This window comes from Perna viridis, chromosome 9, assembly GCF_037379345.1.
Source record: "Perna viridis isolate PV_CMFRI_1.1 ecotype Kerala chromosome 9, ASM3737934v1, whole genome shotgun sequence".
Taxonomy (NCBI): Eukaryota; Metazoa; Mollusca; class Bivalvia; order Mytilida; family Mytilidae; genus Perna; species Perna viridis.
The window spans coordinates 37871439-37893092 of record NC_142453.1 but is presented as its reverse complement, the minus strand read 5'-3'; the positions used below and the strand labels follow the sequence as shown (position 1 = coordinate 37893092).

Here is a 21654-nt window from a genome sequence, read left to right as displayed (position 1 = left end):
ACCAAATAATTATCACAACATTTTACACAAATATATCAGTTGTTCAGTATAGAGATCAATTACCACGCACCTGTCGCATTTAAACAATTATATAAATTAAATTGAAATTTATCTGCAAAAAATAATCATTGAAACATATGTTCTGTTATTTATTTATATTTATTTCACACGTATTTCCTAGCAGAAACAATTTCAAATTAGATCATTCAGGTACAAATTGTAGTCGTTTAAAGGACGCTCACCTTATCAGGAGAATGAACTAGTATATACTAATGATTATTAAGCGTCATCTGTTGCGTAATTGAACTCCTATGTATAATAAATTGACTTTGTTTTAAGATTTGTCTACTTACGATCATATAGAATAGTTAATAAGGAATCCGTTATATTTGTGAAATATCGATCCAAATTTATCATTTAATAATGATGAATTTTTATTTGTTGGAAACCGTACAAAAAGGACCTATTTCCAATTACTAACGAAAAGTAGGCAGTTGTCAGGTGGACTTGGTTTTGTTTAAGCGGCATTACGATAAAACAAACATAAACTCTCTACTTTATAAACACGTAAGCCTCAGGACCAAGCTCATCGTCTAAAACAATGGAACTAAAACGGATTCATTCCTTTCTATCCTTTCGTATACAAATGGTATATTCATGCCGCAATTGAATAGGGAGGCTTAGCGCACAGTAAAACCTAGATTTAACCCTCCATTTCGTTTGTAATGCCTGTACCAAATCAGGACGATTCCGGTACCAGCTACTCCGGTGGTGTAATATCTATCTTGCGAGATTTATTTTGGACTTGACTTGATTATGAATCGGATAAGAGTTAGGTAATTTTGTTGTTATCTTTATTTCCAGTAAATTTACATTTTTGTAAAAGTTGCAATTCTGGTTGTACGTATTGTTATATGCAAAACCGTCAAACCCGGCGTTAAATCAAAATTCCATTTTTTTGCGAAAATAAGAGCATTTATAGGAAATTTGAGAACTTTGTAGACTAAATGATGACAAAAGGAGTGCCCAATATAAATTTGAGGGTGATGACAGGCTGTTTTGAAGTGAACAAGCTAAAAATGAGACAAAATTCGCTTTTTACCGATGATTGAGAAAATGGTACACGTTTACCTCTGTAAACAAGCAACTGCTTTTAGTTTGATAATTATAGCGCCTGCTATATAGATTAACTAACATGTCATTCATATCAGACAGTTTACTTAGGCTAACCATCTATTTTCTCATGAAGTGACCGTAAATCAACAAACATCGGCGTTATAAAAACCGTGAATCCGGCGTTGGAACCGTAAAATCTTTCGTACGGATTAGACACAGTAAATTCGGGGAAACATCAAACGTAAATAAGACCGATATGCGATAGTCTATGATTTCGTACTTCGTTTCTTTCTCTTTTCTGTATCTATCAAATATATTAAATATGGAACATTCTAAGAAAGATAACTATGTTTTTACAAAATTACAATATATGCTTATTTCATATCTTAACAAATATTTAATGAAAAGGTGGGTTGCACACGAACACGAATTTTGCTCATTGCATTATTTGCAACAAAAATTAAAAACAACCAAAAAACAAAATGAACAACTATAGACAGTAAGAATAAATTTTATACACATACGTATAACTCTTTGCGACATTCGTATCGTACAATAATAATTAACGCTTAGTAAAAGACCCTTTAAAGATGCCACTTTGCCACCTCAATATGCTACTTTGCATATGGTGATTGGGAATTGAAGGTGGTAGATGTTTTATGATGAATAATACTGGGTAGACGGAAATTTCTTATTATTTGCTCTGTTCGAACTGGTGTATATTCATTGTTTTAATAGATTTTCTTATTATAATTGCATACATGATATACAATGCAACCTGTCTAAACCGAACCCCGAATAATCCGAATACCTGTGAAATTTTAAATTATTAAGGTAGGATTTTCTATTGTAATCTATATTTTTGTATTCACATAACCTTCCCAAAATAGACAAAAGTTTTTTAACATTCAACGTTTAGTACATTTTGTAAACCCTCTTATGACTGATCTAATTGCAGTTTTAAAATGTAAATAATTTCTGTGCGACAATATTATGGTTTTTATTATGATAGTCACGATTCGATCATTCACTCTATGATTTTAAAAGCGTTAAATTTTGGTAGTTAGATAAAGCTGAATTTTACAGACTCCATGACCTACTTAAATATACAAAATAACGATTTCCGGAAAATGTATCAACGGCCTTGAACTTCCTGTTCAAATTCCATGGTAAGCTTTATTTAAATTAATACTAAGTCAATAAGGTTTATTAAGATAGTCTACAATTCGATTATTCACTCTATCATTTTAAAAGCGTTAAATTTTGGTAGTTAGATAAAGCTGAATTTTACTGACTTCATGACCTATTTAAATATACAAAATAACGACTCCCGGAAAATGTATCAACGTGCTTGAATTTCCTGTTGAAATTCCATGGTAAGTTTTATTTACATTAATACTTAGTTAATAAGGTTTATATATTATGAAAAAATTATGTTTGATTTTATTGATAGAGAATTTCGTTTTCAGACAGTTCAGATGTGGATGAGTAAGATTTAACATCAGCGTTAAACATGTCAAACGTCTTTAGCATGCCTGACATAAAAAACATGTCAAATGATTACTTGATTACTCATTATTGGTACATGTACCTCAGATGATAAAGAGTAAGAAGTATAGTGAAGAGAAATCAGTGGACAAAATTTAACCGAGAGGAACACTACATGTAGAACGGTACTATTTATTTCTTATAGGGGACAATAGTAAAACCTTTGAAAAAATCACCCTTTTAAAACAATGATGGAGCTATAAGCTGACTTTTTTCCAGTCATATCTTCATTTCCCTAACTAAAATTGTGATCAAAGTCATATCATAACCGTCTCGATTGTTTCGAATTTTAAGCAGATGAAATTTGGGGTCTAAGTTCCCCCTTTTTCTGTGAATGGCACATAAATTTAAAAAAATCATAATATTTATATAAAATGGTTTTCAAAAAATATAATGCCATTTTTTAAAAGTATAATAATGTTAGAGCCTGGAATTGATAAAACATTTTGGGTATCAGCACAATTTGTCCAAATGTAGCTCGAACTTATAGATTATACTTAAGTAGGGTACGCAAGAGGCCAGCCTAAAATAAAGAAAAAATAGTACCGTTTACCTACAGACGGCGGCGAAGTAAACAATCACAAAGGAACTAAACATTAATGGATGAACACGTGTTTAATTGTCCCTTTTCATTTTAGAACATAAGACTAGTATCGCTAGTGTTGCTATTTTAAATGTTATAAATTCAAATAAATCTTCAACTTTGACTCTATCTGACCAATAACAACAAAACAAAGTAAGAATGTTTCTTAGAATATTCAGCCTAGAACATAGCGGCCGTTATTATAAATAGAACGAAGGGGCCAGACAGCAGTTTTTCGCATATATCTCCAGAACCGTTAGGTTTAGCCCAATTCTGATATTTGGTAAAATCGTTCTGATTAACGAAATCTATCTGCGGTTAAATTTGCTTCTTTACCCATGTTGGAATTATTGTCTTTTTTTAAAGTTTTATTTTTGATATTTTTGATGTTACAAAATGTTTTGTGTCCACCGCCAAAATAGCGAAAATTAAAACAGCGTGATAATAAGTACGTTAAAGTTTCATGCTCTTTAGTGTCTTTAGTTTGATTTAGATCTTCCTATTTATTTGGTTCAAATGTTACCAATGAGCGACTACTTCTTGTATAGTATAATTTATATATTCGTATTTAACGTTTGAGATATTAATAGTACATTAAAGTAATTCTATTGTAATATTAGGTAGAGATAAAAACTCAATATTTATTAAGATTGTACATTAGTAATCAAGCCAACCGACGGTAGTAGCGACCAGGAATCGGGGAAACCATTCGGATTTTCATATTTAAAACAGTTATCGAAAAAAAAACCAACTAGGTATGCTATATTGGCATATAATATTTTTCATTTATTTTTCTTCCAGAAAAATCTTATCCACAACGTCTTCTTCTAAGAATAGAATATGGCTTCCCTTGGTTTTATATTTCAAGACACTGATTCTGGATTTATTGATTTCTCTGACCTCCGTAATGGTCGAAAAGGTTGTGCTTATGGTCTTATACCTCTTTTTAATGAGTGTGATTTTGACATGTCTGGCAAGAAGGTTCATACTATAAGTTTTGATGAAGCAATAGAAAGAATAAGAAAACAACTCAAGAAAGCGTTTGAGGACACACATGTACAGTCTGATCGCATGGTAGATGAATTTAAGATTGGCACAGCATGTGTGTCCTCTAGACCAGGAAACAGTATGAACTCTATGGATCCCCTGACATGGGCAGATACAAGTGGCATATGTAAGGCGTGGGACCAAAATCGACGTGATGGTGATTATGATGGCCTGATTATTTTAGCATGTGTTACAGATGACATTATACCAGAGCAAATTAAGAGAATTGGCATAACTCATGAGGAGTATACCTACGCTCTAGCTCAATCAACTGTATATCACTACTTGATGAAAAAGAAAGATGCCAAATTAAAAACATTAAAAGTTTCGACGTAAGTAGCAAATTCGATACTGTGTACCAAGTTTCAGAAAAAAAGACAATAATGAAGAATAACAGTTACTATTGTGCAAGCCGCTTCGCCACAGAAATACTTTTATACCATGTAATTGGTACAATTTTGATTATATGACGAAATGCTCGTATTGACATTAAATTTAAATAAAAAAGTAGAACTAAATTGAATTTAGAATACCGGACAGACATCTTCCTGGCAAATGCACACTTCTTCAATTTTAATTATTTTAACTAATTTATATAATGTTAATCATCATACATTGGGAAATTTACATTCAACAAGGCTGCGCATTCAAGAAGAATAATTCCCCCAAAAAGTACGAAAAAATCAGCAAATCTTTCTTCATTCGCGGCAGGCTATGCATCATCGTTAAATCTGACTTTTAATGTTATATTATAATCCAGCTTAAGATTTGATCTTGTTTCTAACAAATATACAGATCTACAACTTTGACTTACACTCCAAATGATGGTTTCAGTGGTAGTGTTATTTATGTGACGTACAGACTTCAACCCTACGGAATTCTTGAGGTAAGTTTAATGGTTGGCAAAGCAGTAATTAATTCCCCCATATATGACATTATCCATTTCGTGAATTAGTCTTATCAACAAAAACAGAAGTGTAATGAATGTTTTCTGAAATAAAACACATTTGTAAGCAACTCAACCTTTGGATATGATAAAAAAAATATTTCATTTTATTTTCAAAATAAAGAGGTTGACTATGCAAAACTGCTGGAATCACCCGAAAATCACATAAAAAATGCTATATTCTTAACGAGTAATCAAGGGAACCAAGATTATAGCGGTAATCAAAAGAATGTAATCCGGGGACATAGACCAGACATGGAAAACAGACATACACAACAAAGAATATAAAGTAACTAAAATCATACATACGAAGGAAAAAAAGCAAATGAGCAATTCGGATTCCACTAAAAAACTGGGAGCTTGGACCAGATGCACCAGTAGGGTAAGTGTCTTCTGCTTTTCTAGACACACCAGCCAAGTTGCTCATAAAAAGTCAAGTCCGGGGTAGACAAAAAGTGGAAAGGATGACTATGACACGTTGAACAAATCAGTTTTCATGGCGCAGATGTATACACAGTAACGATCCACGAATTTATGATGACGACCATAAAACTTTTGTAGTGATGACTTCAATCTTGTAGCAACATAACCCTGCACCAGAAGCCTATTTGTTAGAATTAGCGCGATACAAAAAGTCTGCGTAGTCTCAGCAAGCTCTGGCATAACGTATGAGTTGTGATATGAACACTTCATACGCAGGTGTTGAAGTGATGTTGCCACAGATGAAAGGACAGTTGACAATTTTGAATGAAAGTCGTCACGTTTGTCGTGAAGTATGGATAATAGTTTTCCTTCACCATCGATTTCTGAGTGTAGGTCAAGATATGAGGCTGACTTCACAGTGTCTGTAGCATCCTCTATCTCAAGTTCTTTGGGGGTAGATGCGATGTATCAAATCCCCAAAATTAGGATTGCTTAAAGAGAATACGTCATCTATATAGCGGAAGCTAAGATCAAAGGATCTAGCTAAACGATATTCTTTCTTTCGGATCAGATCAGCTATAAAGTCAGCCTCATAAGAGTGAAGGTATAGTTCATTATAAGAACGGAGGATATTAAATACATATGGCTTAGCCAGATCTTCTTCTATATGTCGAAACAGTCAGTAGAAACATCATATAATTAGCTGTTTTACGTGATAAAAATTGGATCACTTCTAGAAATAATGCACTCATAGAAGTGAAAAAAAATAGCTGTAAAATTTTGTTTTTAGTTCATTGGCTTTGAAGTTTTGATTAATTCTCGAAGGTATAAAGAATTTTCCATGAACTGGCATAAGAAATGAAAGTTTTGTGGTGTTGAAAATGTAAAAAAATAGCTTTATGTTTATAATAAGGGTAACAACAAAATCTCTGAACACATAAGTCCAAACTAAATCTGACAATGATACTGACTTGGTACAGCCATTTGAAACGAAATGTTTCGTTAATTCTAGGTTTAGAGCGCGCTTAACCCCCCCATTTTGACGTGATTATAATGGTGGTGATTAAATAGCATTTGCATGCTATAATGCCATAATCATAATCGGCAAATCAGTGGTCATATCAGTACAAAGAATACTTTACAAAAAGCAATCATTACTCATTGTTTAAGAAGAAACTGAGTATTTTTCTACCATATATATCTGTAAAAGATTGGGGAAGAGACCTTTTGAGACGCATATCCCTGATTCAAGAGTCTGCTACGCAGATATTTATGGCGTACACGGAAATCAAGGTACTTGCTCTAGCGGAGCGAATCAATTGTGAAATATAAACAACATGTGTAGGGGATGAAGGAATATTGCTGCACGGGCAATGAACATTTTTAATTTTAAAACTAAAGTCGTCTCTTTCAACAAAAATCTTAGTCCTGAGATGACCATTGTGGTCGAATTGGAGATGTAGGTTCATTAAAGATGCTTAAAAGCTGTTTCTGTAGTCTCCATTATATCAAACTCTGGTAGACATATTGAAGGTAACTATTTACTAAAAGAAGGGATATTAATGGACAATACATCATTAATATATCTGTATATGAAATTAAAGGATACCGCATTTTTATATCTTTAGTTTTTACGCGATCCTAAAGAAATTCTGTCTCGTTTGAATACAAAAACAAGTCGGCTAGAAGAGAAGCCCAGTTAGTGCCCATTGGAATGCCAACTTGGAAATCAAGCATGCTACAAACCTGCTTTTCTGCGAAGCACACTTTACCCTTCTGAGATGTTTTAGATTAATTGATTGATTAATTATATGGGTTTAATGCCCAGGCAGCAATATTTCAGCTGTATCCAGGCGATGAACATAAAATAGGTGATAAAATGAACATGGAATGATGATGAAATAAAAAATGGGATGGGACACAATGATAATTGGGTAAAAAAAGTTTGATTGCTACTTGAAGTAGGGTCGAGAAATTTAGCCTCCTGTGGCGGAGCCCAACTGTTGCCTACTCCGTAAGAATACAACAGAAGGGTTCTTTAACGTGTGAGGAACGTGGCATCTTTCCCAACACGTTGCACCACTATGGTTTGCGGTCAGGTTTTCCGTATTAAGGCCTGAAGATCCAAGCATGTAACATGCCAGGAGTACCCCATTGCACCACCAGGGGCACAGAACACAGTTGCTCTGTGAGCAGAACGCCCTGGCCAAGGGAAAGGGTTCTAATCACTATTTAGTCGCCCTTAACGACAAGCTAGCGCTGCTGCGGACCTATTATTTTGACACCCAGACCCGCACGGGTAAGTGAGATGTTTTAGAAAAAATATGTGACATGATTTCTCGAATCAGCAGAAGATTTACTAAGAAGTCCTTTTCAACGAAATTTTATTTCATCATGTGGCAAAGTAGTGTAAAGTGTCGGAAGGTTGAAAGAAAACTAATTTCCGAAAAACTGCGGGATTTTATGTTTAGAATTTTTTAGAAATCCACATATGATTAATGTCTTTTCGAGAGTAGGTGATATTGTAGTAGACTGTTGTCCATCTTTCACTGCGGACAATATCCGTGTAAGGTGATTTGAAATATCTTTCGTGTAGCAAGATAGAGATCTAGCTATATACCTTTTGTGTGGATTCTTATGAAGTTTGGGAATCCAGTAGAAGTAGGGCAAGTCCTCACATTTTATTTCGATGTTGAGAGAAGACACTCAGGACTTATGGTTGTTAAGGATTTTATTGTTGTTAAAAGTAGTAAGTTTGTATGTGGAATTGCATGAGGTGTTACTATCAATGTCCAATCAAATGATAAGGCAATTGTCCTTAATAAGGCAATTGTCCTTAATAAGGCAATCGTCCTTAATAAGGCAATCGTCCTTAATAAGGCAATTGAGGTAATGGGCTTCACAAACAAATACAATGTTGTTTAAAGCTTTGTCCACAGGTACTATTACATATTTGTCAGTGAGGAAAGGCATTCAAGTGCCTAATTGTCGTTGAATACGGACGTGGGTCGTTTCAGACACACATCTTAAGATTTCAATACGATTCTGTACGAACGATCGGATGTTATGTAATCGATCTGACAAGGACTCGACTCCTGGATCTTGATCCTTTCTCTCTTTACCCATGATCTGGCATAATGTCCAACAGCATCCATTATGGTTTTGAAATTATATTTACAATCAAGGCGCCGTGGTTCTCTGAATTTTGGACATATAGAAGTCCATATAGAGTTCATTCTCAATGATATTCAAATCACCATTGATGTCCAGAAGGACTTTAATAAGGAGAAAAGACGCGTAGTCACAAGTCACAATTGACTTCAAGTATTCCTCAATACCAAGATTCTGCAGTATCTTTTTGTGATTGAAAATTCTACTATTTATTGTCTTAGTATAGCTATAAGAGACAATAGGTACAGAGTGATTTTTGAAATACGGTGGAATTTTGGAAACTACCTCTTTATGATGAAGAATATTGTTTATGTCAAATTAAAGTTTTTTTTTTTTGCTAGTATTGATCTCTTCAAGTTTTTTTTTTCAAACATTCGAAATACAAGAAAATGAATGGCTCATCTTTGTTTATGTAAGACAAAGGACGCTTACCCTACCGGTGCACCTGGTCCATGCTCCAGTTTTTAGTGGAGTCCGAGTTGCTAATTTGCTTTTGTTACTTCGTATGTATGATTATAGTTACTTTATGTTCTTTGTTGTGTATGTCTGTTTTCCATGTCTGGTCTTTGTCCCAGGATTACATTCTTCTGATTACCGCTATAACCTTGGTTTCCTTGAGTATCCTTTAGATACATCATTAGGGTAAGATTTGGCAAACACTCCCATTTATATTTTTTAAATATATTTGTAGGACAAGAAAGCCAGCGTAGTAACAAGTGAGTCATGCATTTAATGGATAATTTGCTACCCAGGAAAAACTTCATCAAATGATTTTGATATGTATTAAAAAAACCAAAACATATCTTTGTCATATCTTTTTCATAACTTTATAACCACAATTAAAAATATATAAAAACTAAGAAAATAAGTTATAAAAAACAAGTAAATAAAGTTTTGTTTTCATTTAATTTGTGCAAACAAATGATTGCATGTATTTTTAAATGCGCAAAAAGATTTTATCACTATATTGGTCTTTTGTTTCCGTATGTTTCGAAAAGATATTTTGCAGTTTCGCTAGTATGGAGTGATCGAATGAAGAAAACGAGATTTCGGCATAGCATGAAAAATCGCATTCTCTATATTGAAGGTCATTGATTGGTTATCAAATGTTGATATAGACTCATGATAAAAAAAAGATATTGGTCTGGAATAATTTTATTCTGTATCTGCATTCAATTAGAACCCTTGTTTCCAGGTCATTGAATACGCTATTTAAGCTAGTCCAGCAAACAATAGTAAGGGTAATTTATTCATATCATAACACGTTGAAAACGGAGTGAAGACAAATCTAATTAATTCTAATCAGTTCAGTCATTTGTTTACTAATTTGTTTTGGTTTTTATATGTTCAATATAATTCATTTAAGTACCAATTCATATAAAATTCAGACACTGCCTATGATAAGGTGATTCATGGTGTAGAAAAATCCATGGATCAGACGATGCTTATTTTGTCTACATATGCAATAATTTCATGTGACAATAGTCCTTTCTGTATGCAGATCTGTACGTTTGGGAAAACTACAATTTAACTCCCCACTAAAATCAACCAAATCAAACCAAATCAAGAACGATAACTCTTGCAAAGTGCTAATTTCATGTACAATCTATGTAAATTTTATCGCAAAAGCGCAACCCACAAATGAAAAACGGTTTCTGAACAAGAAATGAGACTGAGTTCGGTGGGGTTTTGACATGCATAAATCACCCCCTGTCCGATCGTTATAAAGACTGCTACTTAATTAAGAATTCAGAATGTATACTTAAAAGATATAAATTATTTTAGTTATTTTCACTTTGCTTGTACTTTGCTTATCTACTTATGTATACTGAAGGTTAATATTACATTTTAACATGACTCAAACCAAAAAGGGAACCGGAAGAAGTATAAAAGAAAGACTACATGAAACTCCTGGTGTGTCATTCTATAAGCTTACCTTTAACAAAAACTATTTACTGTTGAAGGAATATGCTACTTCAATACTATATTACTTGCTTTCAAAGTTATATGGTAGCAATCATAACATGTTTTCGATATCTAGTTACTATATCTTCTATGATTGCCGATTTACGTTTCTCATTGTTAGCTTCCTTTACATGAGTAAACTATGGGTGTATCAGCATACAGAAAGAAATAAAAGATTTTAAAAACAAAGAAATATATAAGTTAACCAATTTTAACTTACAATGGATTATTGAATATTCAGTTAAACAATACAAAATGATGTAAGCAACTACTCCTTGAATAAATACACCGGAAGGGTTCAATATTCATTTCCAATGAACATTTGTATAAGGAGATTGAATTGAACTAAAATACAACCTAAAATGCATTAGGTGAATTATCAATAACTTATTTTCCAGCTTTGGATTTGCTGAGGACGAAACTTGAAGAAAACGAAAAATTAAAACTGCGTGAGGTAATACCAAATGATGGAAATTCATTCTTTCGTTGTTGCAGTGATCAGTTGAAAAGGTTGAACTTAGTACCAATGGACCACATTGAACTTCGTCAGAAAGTTGCAAAAGAACTTGAAACTTATTCGGATGTGAGTATAGGTTCTGCGAATTATTATACTAAGAGAATATGCAGTCTGATCTGTCAATACTTATTTAATGGAAAACCTTCTTTTATTACTATGAAAAATTCGCTGTCTATTCTCATTTCAGTAAATGTCTCATTGATTTTAAATAGATCAATTACAGTTTTCAGTCTGTTTCATTTAAAGATGTACATTATATATTTGTTTGAAATATTGAAACAACTTCATTTTCACATAAGGGAAAAAGTCCATGATAATTAGAAATTGTGGTGCCAATATTTAAGGAATAATAAGACAATATAATTAAAATTACAGGAACTGTTATAAAATATTACGTGATTTTAAAAACATTTATATTATAATCGATTATGGTGTATTTTAAATTAGATTTAATTTGTATATAAATGTGAAGTAATAGCAGTGTTAAATAAGGTAAACTCCGTCAACATAAAACACAGTCTCTTCTAAAAAAAGACGTTAGAGGAAGACAACATTTTCATTAACACTCTTCTCGAGGTTTATTGTAATTTCGATTTATATATTTTTTATTTGTTTTTGTTTTGTTTGATAGTGATTCAATTATTACGTGAATCCAAATTAAGTTAAGATACATGACTCTTGCATTTACAGGATGAAATTACTGCTGCCAACTTCACAAAGGGAGAATGGTCGAAATTACTGCAAGATATTATCAAAGATGGCGGACATATTGAGAGCATCGTGGAAAAGGCAATGGCTGAAGCTTTACAACGAAAAATTATCATTTATTCTCTTTCTTACTCAAGTGATTTATTAAAACGTATAGTGAATGAATCGGCAAAAAAGGCACCTTTATTACTCGCTAAAGATGAAAATATATACAAAAGTCTGCAACCAATTCAGTCATCCACCAAGTCGAAAAGTAAGAACACAAAATAATTTGATAGTTGGTTTTTAGTATGGGAGTTGAAATTGGTGTTAATTAAAAGGAAAATAGTAACAAGAAATATATCAACCTCGCATCATACTATATGAAATAGAAATAATTTTGAGGAAAAAATAAATATGACACTCATAACTACTTGTAATGATAGGAATTCATTATGGTAATTTCTGTCTGTGTCAAATAAATGTTGTTTTTTTTTTGTATTAATAATCGGACCAAGGGGAAACTCTTTAATATGACATTTAATGGTATTGAAAATTTACCAACCATACATAGTTGTATCAAACTTTACAAAATTTCAGAACGACCGGCTGCCACAACTGACAATGATGACATACCAGAAACAAAACATATTAAAGAAAATGAAATTGAACCAAGGTAAGTCCGAAATGATCAAAAACATCTTTAAATCAGAATTGTCAACTTTCCTTTCCTCTGTGGCAACATCCCTTCGGCTCCTGCGTATGAAGTGTTCATATCACAACTCATACGTTATGCTAGAGCTTGCAGAAACTACGCAGACTTTTTGTATCGCGGTAGAACTCTAACAAATAGACTTCTGGAACAGGGTTATGTTGCTACAAGATTGAAGTCATCACTACAGACGTTTTATGGTCGTCATCATGAACTCGTGGATCGTTATGATGTATCCATCAGCACCATGAAAACTGATTTATTCAACGGGTCATAGTTTTCCTTTACTCGTTTATCTACCCCGAACTTGACTTTTTATCAGCAACTCGGCGGGTGTTTCTAGAAAAGCAGAGGACGCTTACCCTACCGGTGCACCTGGTACATGCTCCCAGTTTTTATTGGAGTCCGAGTTGCTCATTTACTTTTGTTACTTTGTATGTATGATTTAAGTTAAGTTATGTTCTTTGTTGTGTGTGTCTGTTTTCCATGTCTGGTCTTTGTCCCTGGATTACATTATTTTGATTACCGCTATAACCTTGATTACTCTTTGATTATCATTTTATGCCATCCATAGACTGACTAACATTTTTGCTTTTTAAAGAATTTTTTTTTTGTCTTACCACAACAGTCCGAATTGTAACTATAGTTTTTTTTTGTGAATTCAATGAGACAAAATTGTTCTCCCCTATATAGTGTAGCTGGCCGAGCGGTCTAGGGGGTTAGACTTTGTGCAGGTGGCGTTCAAATAGATGTCACAGCGGTATGAGTTCGAGTCCATGCGAAGGTAACGACCAAATATTTGCTTCGCAATTCTGACAGCTCTAACATTGTTGGGAATTTTTCAGACTCTTTATATATATATTATTTATTTTAGTTTACTTGCTTGTCAATAATTGGTTATTCTTGAACACAAGGTTTTCATATTGGTCGTAAAAGTATGAAAAAATATTTCTAACATATGGCTTTCAATTCTTTTCTAAATTATATGAAAACGTATATTGGAATTTACCTGGGTATATGTACAATGAACCCACTTTTCTAAAATCTTGATCGGTCACATTTTATATATATTATCACTTGGTTTCAGTACACATATTCCGAATTCAGTGGCACCAACATCTTCTCGTGTTGATGTAAATGTACGGATAGGAGTAGCAGCTGGATCTGGTAATTCAGCTGATGTCGATGTTAATCCACCAAGTCCATCTCCAGCAAAGGATGACACACCCAAAAAACAAAATACAAAGAAGATGACAAAGGATGAAAAAATGTTGATATTACAATGCTATATTGAGCAGTCAGTTAAAACTGACTTTGACAAACTCGCTGACGTGGTGTACAAGGCCCGGCGTGATAAGCTATCAAAAGAAATTTGGGAACACTATGAACAGAATCTAAATAAAGAGACAACACTAAAACAGCGTATCAAAGGGTATATACAACGGTGTCAAAGAAACAAGGTAGACGAAAAAGATCCAGATATTCAATACCTTATGCGTAAAGCAAATTTTTCATAATTGAACAAAACAGAACAACAAAGAAACAAAAAAAAATTAAAAAATGGACAAATAAGAACCACAAAAAAAAAAGAAAAAAAAAGAAAATAAAGACAAATAAAAAAAAAAAGACCAACCCCCAACCCCCCCCCCCAAAAAAAAAAAAAAAAAAAAAAATATATATATATATTTAGTTTTAGTTTACGACTCATACCATGTTATATCTATATATATAAACCAAAAGTCTATTTCAAGGTCTGACTGTTAATAATCCATCCGGAGGATTTTTCACATAATTTGATATTTTGCAGATCCAAAACAAAAATTTTAGGCTGGTGGTCACTGCACCAAAGATTCCTTTCAGGTATAATTTGTATTAAGGAAAAAGATTACACTTCAGTACCAAAAAAAAAAAGAAAACTTCGGAAGTAGTCTACTAGACATATTTCCAACTTACAATTATATTTCTCTAGTCCTTCTTGACAAGTCGTGTTCTTCATTGGTGCGATCATACACACAAAGACTTCGATCTATCTAACATTGATGGAAAAAAATATGACATAAAGATTTATGGTAATTATGAATTTCTTTTTTGCTCTTTGATTCCGGTTTTAGCCTTTACTTTTGAAAGTAATTCTGCAGTCCTGTTTGATTACTTGCAGTTTAATCTAGGCCCCTTTCCCATAAATTGACTGTTAATGAAACAATTAAGTATGTTACAATCCATGCATGGGGGTAAGCCTTTCCTTGAATGTTATATGGGATAGGCGTTTGGAGCAACGATTTCATGTTCAGGATAGGGGCTTTGACAAGTAACGGCTAAAAGTATCGAATTATATTTAAATTCTATAGTATTGAATTAAATAACAGTAGTTTTAATATTGAAAAAAAAGATATCAAAAGATATAACATGTTAGTAAAGGTAAATGCTCTGAGGGCTCTAAGGAAAATGGGATTTTTATTCTGGATGTGAAATTGTATATGTTGTAGATATAGAATTTATATCATTAAAACACTTTTATAAAAATAATGATGTCAATCATTCTATTTTGCCATATCTCACAATACAAATTTGAGTCCAGTTCTACAAATATATAGTGGAATAATGTACCTTAATACAAATAAAAAATCAAGTACAAGTGTTAACCCAAATTTCTGCATGGACAACTTCGATATCCTGCATTATTCTAGCAAGACCTGTGATCTTACAGAATTGTAAGTACAAACCAGAATCATATTAGATATTTTTTTTTCTGATTGACATATTTTAAAACAATTTATTACTAACTGCAATATTTACTATTAGGGCAAAAATGTCGGAGAACTGTGCATATATAACGACCGAAGTGTACATATATATTTGTTTATATTAACAAAAATAAGACAGTATTAACTAGCTCTCAAGCACCTAAAACTAGCACTAAAAGATAAGATGGGTTTAGAAACCGAACTGTTCATGCGTGTTTAAATCAATTGCATCATAAAGAGAACTCTGAAAATCACATAAATATCAATATCGGTCTTGTCCTCCTCCATTTATAAAAATGAATTTATTAAAAAAAAACAATAAGACGAATCAATTTGGATCACAAAAATGCTAGGGATATTTTCAATGAATTGCTGTTTATATGACCCCCGCCTGATTTTTCTTAAATGGCTGCATTTAAAACCATTGATTGTGTGTACAATTTGTTATAATAGTTCACCTCAATAAGTTAGTGCTCAGTGAATGTAGACGGATTGATTCATTGTCATTCCTTTCCATGCTCTATTTTTCTTTGATGACAATATTTTTGTAAAACCGTCGATCCTTCAGATCAATTCATATAATTGTACTGTGACTGTTTTTAGTTTTGCATTTTTCTGACCATTAATTTCCCTTGACAAATCATTGTTTACGTTTTCTGAAACTTTTATATAGCAGCATCGTGTCTTTTGTGAAGTTGATTTGAATCGGAACATGACAGAAATTAAGACCTTGTATATTTGGAAGGACCCTATTTATACATACAGTAGTATAAAAGTATTAAGCGCTTCAAATTACTTACCAAAGTGTGAGTTAATAAAATACCTGCCCCTTACCATGGAGGTTCATTTTAAACAAAATACATTTTGAATTGGTTAGATACTTGTATTATAACAAAGTACACATGAGTTGGTAAAAAAACAGTAACAGAAGCCAAAGTGTTATATACTGTCATTGACTATATATCATTAAGCAAATACACTGTGAATGTACAACATAACGATTGCAGTTGGTTAAATATTTGACACGAATAATAAAAGTGAGCATCAAATAATGTCCTAACAATAGGTAAGTAAAATAAATGACTCCGTGCAATAATGTCCTAACAATAGGTAAGTAAAATAAATGACTCCGTGCAATAATGTCCTAACAATAGGTGAGTAAAATAAATGACTCCGTGCAATAATGTCCTAACAATAGGTAAGTAAAATAAATGACTCCGTGCAATAATGATGCAACACAAATGACGTACCAAATGTGAGTTTGTTTTCTAATACGTCTTCTTATCGTCAGACAGTATATATCGGTACAATCCCACCTTTTACACCTGCGCACTGTCTCTTTTCTTTCGCTGTCGCTTCGAGACAAAGCACTCATTTAAAAACGTTTACGTGATGATTTAACAGCTGAAATTCTATCTAATTGAAATCAATCATATGCATACATACATTTAACACATAAAATGACATAAATATACAAATTTAATTCAAATTACATACGGGAAAGGTTAACGGAACAGTCGTTATTTTGGCTGTGCCTAGGGACATTTTTGTGATAAAAATACCGTATTTGTCATATTAGAAAAGAATATTCTGTCGTTCGGTGTTAAATAATCGAATATAAATAGCGTACCCATGTTAAAATGAGTACAAATCTACTCCCTCCACGAATTATTTCTTAAATATAACTGAACTCCAATCCCATGGTGGTGCACATGAAATAATGTTCAAAATAGTTAGTTTAATAGATACCCGCCCCATACCAAAGTGGTACACTACACATAATGTACAGAACGGCGAATTTGATACCTGACTCTTGCCATGTATGTTCCCATCAAATAACTTACCATATGAACTGCTTCATTAATACTATTATGTTATACTGCAAATGTATGCATTATACACACACAGAGAGTAGAAACCATAGTGTTAAACAGAAAGAGCGTATCAAACCTTTCTCACATACCATTATATCATAAGCAGACACAACAAATATTTAACTGAACGTTGAGTCGGTACCTGACCCATAACATAGTGGTATACTACAAACAATTATCTGAACAATGAGTCGATACCTGACCAACAACATAGTGGTATACTACAACTAATTAACTGAACGATGAGTCGGTACCTGACACATAACATAGTGGGATACTACAAATAATTAACTGAACGGTGAGTCGGTACCTGACCCATAACATAGTGGTATACTATAAATAACTTACTGAACGATGAGTCGATAACTGACCACAACACAGTTGCATACTACAAATAATTAATTGAAAGATGAGTCGGTACTTGACCCACAACAAAGTGGTATGCTAAAAGTAACGTGCCAAACGATAAGACGGAAAATATATACCATAGTGTTACATAACCAACAATACATTGCTTACTTAATGGTAAAAGATCGCAGCATAACATTCATTGCCAAAATTCAATCGACAGATTTAGTAGTTTTTATGCAGGACATGTTTTCTCTTTTATTAGAAAACGGCCAATTAAATTCAGTTTTATACTTACGGAAATCTTTATAATGGGAAGTACGTTTCGAATAAAACAAAATGAGCTAACCTCCGATTTTAGACTAAAAAATATTTCTTCTCAGCAATAAACAGAAAAAAAACTTGTGCGTTAATTAAAATGAGAGCCAATTATTACAAATTCCTAACTTCAAATTCAATTCCATACCCTCTAAAATATCGTCATCTACTTTTTTACATTAAGCATATACCAAGCCTATTCACACTTATTTCGTGTAATATAGAATGTACAGGTAACCTTTTTACTATGAATAAATTAAAACAAGGTTGACAAATGCACATCTAATTGCAGTTAACTGATTTGATCATATAGATAGCAGTGATTTACCGAATGTTCCCAGTGTAAAAAACTTCGATATAATTCACACTGTGTAAAAATAAATTCGTTGCTTTCACTCTCGGACTTTCTCACGCCGAAACGTACGTCACAAAACGTAGCAACATGAATATCAATCCGCCGTTCATACGATTTAAATATCATGTTGATAATAGCAGTGAATAATGGAGGAAGTCTATATATTAAATATAAACAGGTTCCGCACACTCTTTGAATCCAGGCTTTCTTCGGTACTCGTGATATTATTTTGGTCGTTCACTCTTTGCAATTGATTATCGTATTATTATCAACTATCCTGATGATAATCTCCGTTAAAATGAACAGGTTATATATTTGCCGAATATAAAGCAGTTATGAAGATGAATAGGGCTAATGTCTGGTCTAGTTAAAATGATGACTAAATCATCTTCTAGTTCCGATGACAATATGAAAATAGTACAACATTAACACAATTTGGTGATTAATTTTTTTTCTCAAAATTAGTTCCAAAAACTAACCAACGTCTTATCAGTGTGTACGACAATTCGGTGATTGATTTTTTTTGCTCAAAAATAGTTCCAAAAATTAACCAACGACATTTTTACGACATGAGAACAATGCTATTCAGACTCGATGTAATGTGGTCCATGCTCCCAGTTTTAGTGGTGTCCGAGTTGCTCATTTTTGTTACTTTGTATGTATTATTTTAGTTACTTAATGTTTTTTGTTGTGTATGTCTGTTTTCCATGTTTGGTCTTTGTCCTTGTATTACTTTCTTTTGATTTCCATTAGAACCTTGGTTCCCTTAATAAATTGAAGGATATTTGAGAATCAAAACAGCAATAGATAAAAGTCTAATTATATCTTTTTAAGCTTATACTTAAAATACTTAAATGTTTAAAAAAAATATGTAGATTTCGACTATAATGTTTTAGATTTTGTTAAATCAAGTCCAGTATATTTGGTCAAGAGTCCACTCATGTTGATATTTGATTTATTTGTCCTGTAATACAGATGAACAACCGGATACATAATGGATAATTGTGGTATGAACAGATATGGTGAAACGCAAAAAAAGCACCATCGTATTACCTTTCATTGAAAGGCCGCGACAACAAAAACCATAACATCCATGGTAACAGAACCAGAACTAAGGTAGATGATGATCATCCTAGCAGTTTTGCCAAAACAAAAGACAACCATCCAAGCTAAAACAAGTGCCCTTTTCGTTTTTTTATAAAGCAAATGGTTTTGACTAATTGTCTCAGGAATTACTTCATTTTGCCAATCCAGTCATTATCAAACTCCTTACGACATTAGTCAACTCATCTATATCATCGATTATTACCTCAATAATACAGTGCAATTTAAAATTCAGTTACTGAATCATAAGATCTTTAATACATTTTTGACTGCTTTCAGATCTTTTGCAGATGATTGAATATTTAAAAAAATGATCTTTATAATAGCGGATATTTAGCTTCGATTGTAATGAACTTGTCAAAAGCCTTTTGCTGTCTCATGTCTTTTTTTTTAAATTAGAATGAAGTTTTATAACCAGTCAAAGTGAGATCTGCTTGTATGCTTTTTTTCTGACAGAAACCTATGTATCACAACTGGTCATAATGTCAGCGGCATGTAATATATTTTCAAAGGATTACATCTTTGATCCATATTTGGTCCGGTTTTTTAATAGTTTTAAAATGACTGGTACATTGTTAATAAGTCCTTTTTGTGTAACTATTCAGATTGGAAAACTCATTCAAAATCTGGTAAATGTTAAGATACTTTTGAAACATCTTTAGAGAAAGACAGTAAATCTTCAGCAGTGACATGGTTTTAGGTAATAAAATGTTAGCCAATCCAGAAAGATTCCAGTTGATATCAATTGGCTAAAGCACTTACGCCAATCATATGAAGTGTCAAGCTCCGAACAGCGTCTGACGTTCGAAATTGATCTTGCTGTAACCAGCCTTCTCAGAAAATGCAAGAACCTTATAAAGTCTGGAAAAAGTGAATGATTTTACGCGACGTTATCCGATTGTCAAACAACGCTGATCTGAATAATGTCCGCGAAGGCCTGTCTGCAGCGGTTAGTAAGAGAGGAAACGAACGTCTACGGAGCTTGGTGGTGTGATTTGAATGGGATACACATTTCATGTGATGAAAAGATTAAATCATTTGGTGTTGATTAAGAGATATAAAAAATCTATAATAAGGATGGAAGGCAAATGGATTTGATATTGTTGGTTTAGAACTTCCTAATTATTAGCATTAAGTGCTGCTGATGAGAGTTTACTTCTTGAAACATATACAAATTTACAATATTTCTATTGTTGATACTTCTGTTTGTAGGAACCAATGTTTTTTTTGTTGGGGTTTAATGTCCGAGCAGCAATATTTCAGCTATATTCAGACGATGAACATGAAATTGATGATAAAATGAATATGAAATGATGATGAAATGAAAAAGGGATGGGACACAAGGACAATGGGGTCGACAAATTTTGATTGCCACTGGAAATAGGGAGAGGTGGGTGGGGTCGGGCAATTTAGCCTCATGTGGTGGAGCCCTATGGTACCTACTCCGGGAGAATATCACAGTAGGGTTCTTTAACGTGCGAGGAACGTGGCATCTTTCCCAACACGGTGCACCACTATGGTTTGCGGTCAGGTTTTCCGTATTATAGCCTGACAACCCCAGTATGTAACACGCCAGGGGTACCCCATTCAACCACCTGGGGCACACATCCCAGTTGCTCTGTGGGCAAAGCGCCCTAGCCCCCGGCTAGGGTTCTGAGCACTATTTTGTCGCCTTTTACGACAAGCTTAGCGCTGCTGCAGGCCTATTCTTTTAACACCCGGACCTGCACGGGGCAGGAACCAATGGATCGATGACCCTGGTGGTAGAACATAGGTCCGCCGAGAGTATTCGTCAACCTTGTAGTCATATTTATCTGACCCGAACTATGTATCATATTTTATTCATACCATTTAATTTGAAGCACCCAAACACTGAGGCGTCATGCTTTGTATTAAACATGGTAGCTACCATTTTGTAACTCTTTTGATGTACTTTGGTGCATGATTTGGCTCCCTGCTTTGATATTTAGGATTTTTAGTAATACTTGTACATACATATACATTTCTATTCTTGGACTTCTTTTCAACGGGTAATTGTTTTCCTTTTCTCGTTTGTCTACCCCAGACTTGACTTTTGATGAGCACCTCGGCGGTTGTTTTTTTTTTAGAAAAGCAGAGGACGCTTACCCTACCGGTGCACCTGGTCCATGCTCCCAGTTTTCAATGGAGTCCGATTTGCCCATTTGCTTTTGTTAA

General features: G+C 33.3%; 1 protein-coding gene across 3 annotated transcripts; it reads left to right on the top strand.

The window, feature by feature from the left end:
- The first annotated feature begins 2215 nt into the window (after positions 1-2215).
- Positions 2216-15241, top strand: LOC148608279 (uncharacterized). Of its 3 annotated transcripts, none has more exons than XM_088544254.1 (8): positions 2216-2285; positions 4049-4626; positions 5090-5180; positions 9526-9550; positions 11198-11382; positions 12007-12277; positions 12604-12679; positions 13803-14323. In XM_088544254.1, exons 2-8 carry the CDS (start codon positions 4088-4090, stop codon positions 14230-14232), a joined length of 1617 nt encoding a protein of 538 aa, XP_088400380.1. In that variant the 5' UTR covers positions 2216-2285; positions 4049-4087; the 3' UTR covers positions 14233-14323. The 3 variants fall into 3 exon arrangements, with proteins under 3 accessions (XP_088400380.1, XP_088400378.1, XP_088400379.1); XM_088544252.1 differs by lacking the exon at positions 2216-2285 and adding an exon at positions 2361-2492 and having other exon boundaries at positions 13803-15241; XM_088544253.1 differs by lacking the exon at positions 2216-2285 and adding an exon at positions 2652-2789.
- The last annotated feature ends 6413 nt before the right edge of the window (positions 15242-21654 follow it).

Bases quoted from the DNA above. Each gene is read 5' to 3' on its own strand.
- LOC148608279 (XM_088544252.1), top strand. From the start codon at position 4,088: ATGGCTTCCCTTGGTTTTATATTTCAAGACACTGATTCTGGATTTATT. The intron at 9,551-11,197 runs GTGAGTCATGCA...CTTATTTTCCAG, and splicing joins GAAAGCCAGCGTAGTAACAA to CTTTGGATTTGCTGAGGACG. The intron at 12,680-13,802 runs GTAAGTCCGAAA...ACTTGGTTTCAG, and splicing joins GAAAATGAAATTGAACCAAG to TACACATATTCCGAATTCAG.